The 9,872-nt window shown below is 42.2% G+C and overlaps 1 protein-coding gene across 2 annotated transcripts in view; it reads right to left on the reverse strand.

The window, feature by feature from the left end:
* The window catches only part of DCUN1D1 (defective in cullin neddylation 1 domain containing 1), a 31,720-nt gene extending 25,322 nt beyond the window's left edge, over window positions 1–6,398 (reverse strand). The window contains exon 1 of one of the 2 annotated variants that reach the window (XM_034999657.1): window positions 6,235–6,398. Coding sequence is in view for 1 of the 2 variants with exons in the window: in XM_034999655.1 (XP_034855546.1) it covers window positions 5,895–5,897 (3 nt within the window). In the remaining variant the exon portion in view is untranslated. Of the gene's footprint in view, window positions 1–5,894; window positions 5,979–6,234 lie in introns of those variants that run through there. The other variant, XM_034999655.1, reaches the window with a different exon arrangement.
* Window positions 6,399–9,872: the final 3,474 nt, after the last annotated feature.

Genomic DNA, 9,872 nt, shown 5'->3' on the forward strand with positions numbered 1-9,872 from the left:
AGAAGAGGGAGATGGGTATTTTTTTAAGAAAAGTAATTCAACAGGAAGAAAAATGTGTTTATTGTCATGTCATAGTCTATTTTTAGAGCTGTCCACAATCTATAGCTTTAAATGTAGAGATGGAAAACGGGGGGGTATTGAAAGTCAGGATTTCCTTTTCCAATGAGAAGGCTTGAAACCCAGAGAAAATACAAACACATGTGTAGGTTATACCCCCAAAACATAAGCAAATGTGTACAATTTCAAATATTAAGCAAAACAAAAAACACTCGGTATTATTTTAAATTATAATCTGTTTAGAATAATTATTTATGGTTAGGCCTGTGCCTCTTATCATTCTTCCATAAACTTCCTGTACTTTCAATGACAAATTCTTAAGAGGTGTTGTACCAACACTAAATTGAACGTGGAATTATACTATACTGTACTATGCAATTATTGTAGTCAATGTTTTATATAATAGCAATTCACCTGAAAAAAATTATCACAGAAAGTATACTTGTAAGATTCAAACCGGTTTTCTATGTTTCTCAATTTTGTTTGGTTCGGTATGATTTTCTCATAGGTTTTAAAAAAGTATCCCAGGGGTGCCCGGTTGGCTCAGTCAGCAGAGCACAAGACTCTTGATCTCAGGGTTGTGTGTTCAAGCCCCACGGTGAGTGTGGAGCCTACTTAAAATTTTTTTAAAATTTTAATATATTACAAAAAGTATTCTGTTGACAGAAATTTAAAGGATATTCTTCTCCTCGCCCTAAGAATTATTATTCAAAAGATGACTTCCACTGTAAACTGAATGTTTTGATTTCAGCAAGACTGTTCTATTAAAAACTTATTTTTGCTAATTCCTGATTATCTATAATAGGATAGAAATAACCTCCTTAAAATACTTGTGTTAGCCATCATATTTCAAATGATTCCCCCAAACTAATTTTTGAACTTCTAACAAGCAGTCAGGGAGCTAATTTAAACTTGCTTCTCCTCTCCATAAACATCTTCTCTAAAGAAATCTAGAATTAACAAAAAGATTACTCAGGTGAAAACAAAACAAAAAAAACAAAGAATTAAATGAGATTTTAAAAGTTTCATAGTTAAATAACTTACAATAATGACTAGCATTCAAAAGTCATGTGATATATGTTTTATAAAGAGAATAAGTGATCCTCGAAAAATAAAATCTCCTAAGATCTGGTATCTACTCAAATCCTAAATCCAAAAATATTAGAACCCTATGAATAATAAATAAGCACTCTAAATGTTTACTGAAATGAAAATATCCTAATATAACAAAGATATGGGCCATGAACTTCAGCAATTTATCTTCAGCAACACCATGTTCAGTGTTGAAGGATTCAAAAGTGTAATGCAATAGAATTCTTTAGAAAAGAACTCTTTAAAAGTAAATCTCTCTTGAAATTTTACAACGCAAACAAGCAGCCTAATCACCATTAGTGATTAGGTACTAATTATATAAAAGGGATTCAACAAAGTGATGAAAAATGCTTTAGTGGCATTTTTCTCTTCTGTTTTTGCTTTTTCTTAGGTGGGGTGTGTACACCTAAAATGACTAGGTAAACTAGATAGTCAGCAGGTTATTCAAGAGCTTATTTGTGTCCACAAAGCAACTGAATCCTATTTGGAACTATTTCTCGTCATCAAATGTCATGGCTAATACTATCAAAACTTGAACACCACAAGCTGAAATTTAACAAGGAGCTTTCTCACAGATTTTCATTATGCTTGACCCAACCTATAAGACCATAACGGAAACAGCAACTTGACTCAAATGAGCTCAGCTTTTTTTAAGCTTAAAACAAAACAAAACACCACCAGGAGAGTTAATTTTACTTTCAACTTTTTTACTATATGTACCAAAAGAGTTTTAATTTTTCAGTTACTTAAATGTTTATATCAGATCGTTTCATTTGATACAGAAACAACTAGGTCACTAGGAAACATGATAAGGAAGAAACAAGAGTGAAACTAATCAAAAATTCCACACCTATACTGAAAGAGCATTTGCCGGGCTTAAAAAAGGGGGGTGGGGCGTAGATAAAGTGTGTTAATCAGAGACCAGGCTTCTAAGCCATGCTCTGCCACATACTAGCTCTTTAACCTTGGTCCAATCATTTAGAACCACTAAATCTCCATTTCCAGATATGTTAAAAGGACGTAGCAATATCCATCTCAAGACTAAAAATTAATAACAGTTGTAAATTGTCTGACTAGCAGACAGTATGTTCTCAATAAATGTTAATGTCCTTCTTTCTCCCCAGAGGCCCAACTTTCTGCATATAGCTATTAAACTATGTACAAACTACTAGAACATGTTCAAAAGCAATCTATGGAAGAGGTTTTGTTGTTTTTATTAACTAGCATGGTTAGGTAAACTCAATGGTCAACTAGGTTTTTACTGAATACTAGACAGTCATCTTAAACAGAACTGAAAACCCTATACAAAGAAGCTGCAAGGTAAAAAAAATTACAGTAAGGGTTTTGTTTTTAAAAACTGCTTTAAAAAATAATTGCCTATAATATTGTAATTGGACACTACAGACAAACAGAAACAGTCTATCATATCACTTAGAGTCCTTCAGTGGCTTCCCATTTCTCTTGGAGTAAAAAACCAATATCCTTACAATGCCCACCCACACCTGCCCATCTCTACTCCTTACCACTCAAACCTCATCGGCTCTAATCCCCAAATACCACTTGCCCCCATACACACTCCTCCAGCCACACTAGTCTTACCGTATTTCTGCATGGCTTAATCCTTCATCTCCTAGTCTGCTCAAAATTCACCTCATCAGTGGTGCAGACACCATTTTGCAAACCCGCTACCACTGTGCCCCCACCCCTCCCCCAATACCCCTCCTTAACACTGTTTTCTCCCATAGCACTTAACACCTTCTAACATAGTAGAAGAAAAATATATACTATGTTTATTATTTGTGTCTCCCTACTAAAATGTAGCCCTTACAAGAGGAGGGATTTTCATTTTCTCAGTGAAACATAAAAAATACACACACATACACACACACATTCCCCGTGCCCAGAACAGTGCTTGGCACAAAGTGTTTAATAAATAATTACTGAAATGAATTAAGGCCCTCCTTTAATTTACTTGTGGATATGCAAAAGAATATGAAATAAGTTCTAAAGAGACAAACAGGACTACATTCATTTGGACTTATAAACTCTGTATTTGTTGAAAGTACAATCTTAAATTTCGCAGTCCACTTTTTAAAAAAAGCCATTAAAAGCATTGTAATTAACATCATTAGTCATCCATCTGAAATTTGTTATTTAACACATTCATTAATAACACATGGATTTTCCTCTACTTATATGAATAATGTAATTTAATGTCAAATCCAATTTCCAACAATTTCTCTAGATCCCATGTGAGTTAAGAGATAACATGTACCACAAATACTGGCGGGGAAGTAGTAAACCAGGAGAAAAAGTTTCAGTTCTGCAACAAACAGTTTTGCAAATTTGAACCTCAAAACCTGCCTGATCCTCAATTTCTTCTCCTGTAAAAGGGAAGAGGAGTAAAACGGATGATCTCTGGAACCATTTCTGGTCTAAAAATCCTATGCCATGAATCTATAAAAATTTAGTAGGTTACCTGATACATACTCCTTACACATCTATTAGATGAAATTAGTCAAAATTTTTATCTGAATAGAACTTTAGAAATCATCAAATTCAATCCTGTCATCTTACAAATAAGAAAACCACCCAGAAATTTTGAATACTTTTTAAAGATTTTCAGAAATTAACATAATACTGTCTAGTTTGGGAGTTATTTTTGGTCCGTGTATGTGTAAGGCAGGGCTAACTGAACATTTTTTTATACAAAATATTTCAGATATCCCATCATTTAAGCCTACCCTAGAATTAACAACATGTCTTCTAGAAATAGCCTGAGCTACACATACTGAGAAATATTAGCCCAAAAATTATATCAAGAAACAATTATAATTTAAATTTATGATGAAAAACTTAACTAGAAAAATCTTACAGCCTAACTTCCATTAGAGTGCGTGGTGATTTAGTTTCTAAACTAACAAGAGCATACCAAGACAAGTCTAGTGACATGATCTGAGTTCAGCCACAGAAAGTGTTTTAAATTAGTGATGTTCCCACTCCTGTTATCATTAGATGAGTTATGGCTAAGTTCCAAAACTAGCTAATTTACTATTAACAAAAGGACAGACGCTTACAAGCTCCAATCCAAGCTGAACTCTTGCACGAACCACATGAATCCTGAATTCCTGGGCAGGTGATGAGCATTATTAAGAGCCTGGTTTCTAGAGGATGCTGCTGAATTACAGACTATTATGAACAGAACACATCTCAGTGCTCTCACAGAGTGTTTACCAGGGAATTACATTTCATTACTTCACACTTACTATTTATCTACGTGCCAAGAGTCTGAAAACTTTAGTAGGAGTAGTGCCTATGACCCTCAAAATACTTTTTAAAAATTTAGAAAATGTTTAGACGCCCTAGTATATCTTTGAATACTGCAATGTCGATCCAAACATTAACCTATACTTTATGGCAAAGTTTTCTTACAAGTACAAATGACAAATTTTCATGAAACTTACCATGGAATATATGACAAACCGAACCACATATCCATGCATGACACCAAAATTCTGCCAAGTTAGAGGCTGGAGCTAGATAAGTGTTATTCAGCAGAAATAAGCCCAACTAAAAACAAAGATACTGGGGCATTCCCTTAACACAGACACACACATACACCCTCCTCAAAGAGGCCTTTATGTTCCCCATGAGCAAAAGGACAACAATATCATTTTTACTGTCTATTCATACAGTAACCTGCATGGAATTCAACTCATGCTCAAACTATAATCCCAAATATCACTTCTGGAAAAAAGAGAACCCGAAAGAGTCAGGTACAAGATGACCAAAATGTAAACAGATAACTTGACTACCACTTCTTCGAGCTGGTAAGAAGACTGTTGTTGGGTTTTTTTCCCCCCAAACAAAAAAGAGGGAAATAACTTGACAAACTGTTGTTTAAAAATCACCAATGGTCTTTAACTGGCATAATAAAGCAATTACTCCTCCCACCCCAAGCAAATTAAACATGTGCTCAAAAGGTAGCAAGTCTGTTTCTCCTAATTTTATGAAATGAGAACAGGTTGCACTTCCGTACTCCCCGCCCCCCACCACGTCCCCCAAGCTCAGCGGTTTCCCATGTTCTCGGCGGAGAGGCGACTATAACCTCCACCAACTGGCCCGTTAAACTCTCATTTTCCAAAAGCATGGGACGCCTCAAGAGGTGATGGAGAAAGGAAAAGGGCTAAGACCCCGCCCCAAGCGAGACTGCCTGGAGACTTGAGGGGTGTTGGAGCCGGGAGCGGAGGAGGGACGGGAGCGCCGTGAAAGTCTTTCCTTCTCGCCGGCGGGGCGGAGGGGGAAGCCCCGCTCCGGGGCGGGGGGAGGCTCCTCACCCGGAACCCCGGAGCCCGGTCCCCGGCCAGACACAATGGAGCCGGCGAGGGGGCCCGGCCAGGGTAGGGCCGTTGCCCCATCCCCTCCCCCCGCCCCAACGCCTCCCCCACCCGCGCCGGGCCCGGCGAGGGGCACCGGGGGCCGCGCCCCGCGCCCCAAACTCCCCGGGGCTCCCGACTAGGCCCAGCTCCGCTCCGCCTCCTCGGCTCTCGCGTAGCGGCGGCGCCCGGGCGGGAAGGGGCGAAGGAGGAAGGGAGAGGAGGGGAGGAGAGCCCCGCCGGGGAGGGGGCCGGGGCCCGGGGCGGCGGGGTCGCCACGGGGCGGGGGGCGGCGGGGCGGGGGTGCGCAGCTGCGCCGGCCCCCAGCCGGCGGGGCGGGCGGGCGGCCGGCCGGCCGCAGTGCCTCACCATGTTGGTGTCCTCCAGGCCTCTCCCCTCCTCCTCCGGCTCCGCAGCGAATGGACGGCGGCGGCGGCGGCGGCTCCTCTCACGGGCTTGCCGGGCTCCCGCTCATGCGCAGTGCGGGCGGCCCCGGCGCGGCCCGAGGAGGCAGCCCCGGGCCTCGGGGAGGCGGAGGGACTGGGGCGGGCGTCCGGCGCCCGCGCGGGGCTTCCCCTGGGCGCGGGGTCCCCCAGGGCGGGGGGCGCGGGCGGGGGAGGAGGGTGGGCGACGCACGCCCTCCGCGCGCCGACATCCTCCCGCCGCGCCTGGCGGTCTCCGGCGGGGTGGGGGGCCGGGGGACACCCACCTCCGCTTCCTACGCGCTCCTTCCGCCGTCGGACGGTGCCGGCAGTGTCTGCACCGTTTCGAGGAGGGGACGAGCGGTGGCCAATAACTTGAGCAGCCGAGGGAGACTGGAAGGGATAGGGCTGAGGCGCTAGATCCATCCCAAACCACCCTCCCCATCAATACCAAAAAAAAAAAAAAGGTGAAAACACCTCCACCCTGTATTTCCTTTTTTGCACCCCCCACCCCCAGTTACAATATCCGGACTGCATCAGGTCCCCTGTGTGGACATCCCAGAGGAGCCCTTAGTCTAGCCACGTGGAGCCGTAACGTCCTTTAGCATGGCACAGATTCTTCCCCAACCTAAGTGTCCGCTGGGAGACCAGTGTGGTGGCCTTGGAGTTCTTGGCCAGGAGTCCTGAGGAGTCCAGGTCCAGCGCGTCCAACGAGTGGCAAAAGTTGCAGTATCAATACCTACTGCTTGCTCTAAATATCCCCTCAGTTCGACCTTACTAGGATAAGTTTTGGGAAGGAACCGTGGAAGTCTTGTTTTTGTTGTTGTTGTTGTTTTCTGATGGTTGACGTCGTGCCAGGTGCACTGTAGAGGCTTGACCTATTCTTGGTTCTAAGTCCGGTGAGGCTGAGGATAGCAGGATTCTGAGCTAGGGTTCAACTGGACAGGAATGTGCTTACAGGGAGTTCAAAACACTGTTTGGAGTGTGGTCCCTGCCCTTAAGAAATTGACTATCCGGTTGGAGAGATGAGACACTTACATACACGAAGGAAATAAGAAAACAGGTAATGAAGCAAACCTAATCAGACAAATCACATCTAAGACAGAGCCAAGAGTCTGGATGTGTTCCAGAACAGAACCAACTTGAATCAACCTGTTACCACCATCCTCACCAACACCCATTTTCCCTCCAACACCGGCACAAGCTACCAGATCAACTCTGTAACTTCAGGGCTTTGAAGTTCTTATCAATGCCAGAGAACTTCTTTGGCAATGCCCCAGGACCACTTAACACTTTCTGGAGCCAGCCATTTATCAGGAACTCCCAGACCTCTACTAAGACAAATCTCTGGCCACCACAGCCCCTTGCTAGGTTCTGGGTAAATAGCTCCGTGAGGACAGGCCAGATCTGCTTCATGTAGCCGGCCTGAAGCTGGCCCACAACCCTGGATGTTCTCCAGGAATTCCCCTAGATTTGACCTGAAACATTAACTAACATCTAGGGTTGTGATGAAAAGGATTCACTGTATCTCTTTCTCCACTCTGTTATACTTAACTGAGGTAATAGCTCATGGGTTTTCTTAAGCTCTTTTTCTAATTGCCAAATCCGAAGTACAATTCTCAGTTCTCATTCTACCTGACCTCTCTCCTACATTTAAACACTTCCTCCTTGAATTTCCTCTCCATCATTTTCCACGATTCCACTTTCTTCTATATTCTCCTCCTCCTCCTATGAATACTCTCCTTTGCTGACTCAGCTTTCTTTGGCTCTGAAATGTTCCCAAACCATCCCTGAATCTCTTCCGGTATACAACCTTTATCATGCTCTCACTCACATTCCCACAATGTCAGCTGCTACCTCGATCTTGAGGAGTACTGAATCTTGACTTCCAGCTCCCGCGTGGCAGGCCTAAACACTAATTTTGGTCACATCACAGGCCCATCGATTTTGACAAATCCCAAACCTGATCCCCAAGCCTGCTTTTCCTCCAGTCTTTTTACCAAATCACCCAAACTAGAAGTTCAAGAGTCATCCACAACTCCTTCTACCTCAACCCCTTAATCTAATCGGTCACCAAGTCTTATCAATTTCAACTTTGAATCTCCACCCTACCCTCCATCCCCCAGCCGAGCCTTGATCATCTCTCTTCTCATCAGTAACCTCTTAACTAATCGGGCCTCTACTCATTCCCCACTGCTCCAGAGTTATCTTTCTATAACACAAACCCGAATTTGTTCCTTAAAATTCTCTACAGGCCCCCTAAAACATGAGCCTCATGGGTGTGGCATATGAGGCTCTCTTGCCATAATCTGTCCACCAACCTTGTCATTCCCCACCACCTTCCACACAAATACACCTCAAATTTCAGTTTTGACAAGCCAAGCCTGCCATGATCCTTTGTGTCTCCTTGCTTTCTCTCATTCTGCTATCCCTGGCATGGGAACTAATACTGATTGAGGGCTTTCCATGTGCCATGCACTGTTCTGAGCCCATGGCACACATTAACTCACATAATCCTCACTTCAGCCCTAGGAACTGTGCCCAGTGATTATACCCATTCTACAGAAGAGGAAACTGAAGCACAGAAAGGTTAAATAACATGCCTAAGCTTCCTTGGTTGGTAGGCAGTAGAGCTGGGATTTAAACCATAGTCTGGCTACAGATGATTCTTTTAACCACCACACTGTATTTCCTACCAAGACCTCATACTCAATTCACAGACCATCTTCTCTGTGATTATCTCCTGACCTCGTTCATTCCTGGATTCCAGCAGTTAGGCGTTGTTTTTCTTTCTGCACTTGTGACACCTTGTATATGCTTCTATTACACATAGGACATCGTGACATCATAGGATAGTCATTTGCCTGCATGACCACCTCCCCTGCCAGACTGTGTACTCCTCCAGGTCAGAGATCCAGCTGCACACATCTTGGAGTTTTCAGTGTCAAAGCAAGTATCTAACATATATGACACAGGTATGTGCCACGTGATAATAGTTGGATAAATTAAAAGAAAAGATATCTGACGTCTGTCGATTTGCCTTAAGACTATGCCTGTGTTGTTTGTTATTGTAATGGAATGTCTGTCCTCTTTGGCAGCTGTATGTTATACCATATGGTCAGATGGTAAATGTAGTAACGACTGTACCCATTACTGCACTTACAAGCTACAGAACTGAATGTGAAATGGAGTTATTACTCAATCATCATTATTGAGAGAAACATATTTGTTAAAGTTGTCCTGATCATTTTTGATGGAAAAGTCCTGAAGATAAAGCATAAATTACAATATTTGATCAACTAAGGAAAATTCATTAACGTGTTCATGTTACTTTTTTGTCATGAGGTTTCAGGTATTTAAGTTAAGACTTTGGGGTTTTTTTAAGAGCAGAATTTGTAAAGATTAGTTCCTAAGTGACAATCTCAATACAAAATAAGAAATAAGATGGAACCATCCAGCTGAAATCCACTATCCTTATTCCCTCCGTGTGTGTGTGAATACACACACACACATCTCTATATATAACACATATATGTGTGTATATATCTATATATATATATACACACAGAGAACGTACATGGATACATATATATTCACTGTATATCTATAGCTACATAGACAAATTAATATAGATTATTTATAGTGTAACTTTTCAAGGTAAAACATGCAACTACTTGAAAATGAATGTTGCCTCAGATGCTTAAAAATTCACGTTAAGATAAATATAACCGCTGATAAAATTGTTACAGTTCTGTTTAAAGAAACATGTGAAACCAAGGATTCCATACTTTTAAAATCTGTCGTTTAGCAAAGAGAAAGAGCAAAAGTAATCTGAAGAGACAGATTGCTAACATTTCTGGTAGTTCATCTAGCTAAAATTAAGCCTGCAGGGCAGCCATGTATACATAGTTACAGTTCAAAGGCA

Source organism: Mirounga leonina, unplaced genomic scaffold, assembly GCF_011800145.1.
Source record: "Mirounga leonina isolate KUSES-001 unplaced genomic scaffold, KU_Mleo_1.0 Mir_115, whole genome shotgun sequence".
Classification (NCBI taxonomy): Eukaryota; Metazoa; Chordata; class Mammalia; order Carnivora; family Phocidae; genus Mirounga; species Mirounga leonina.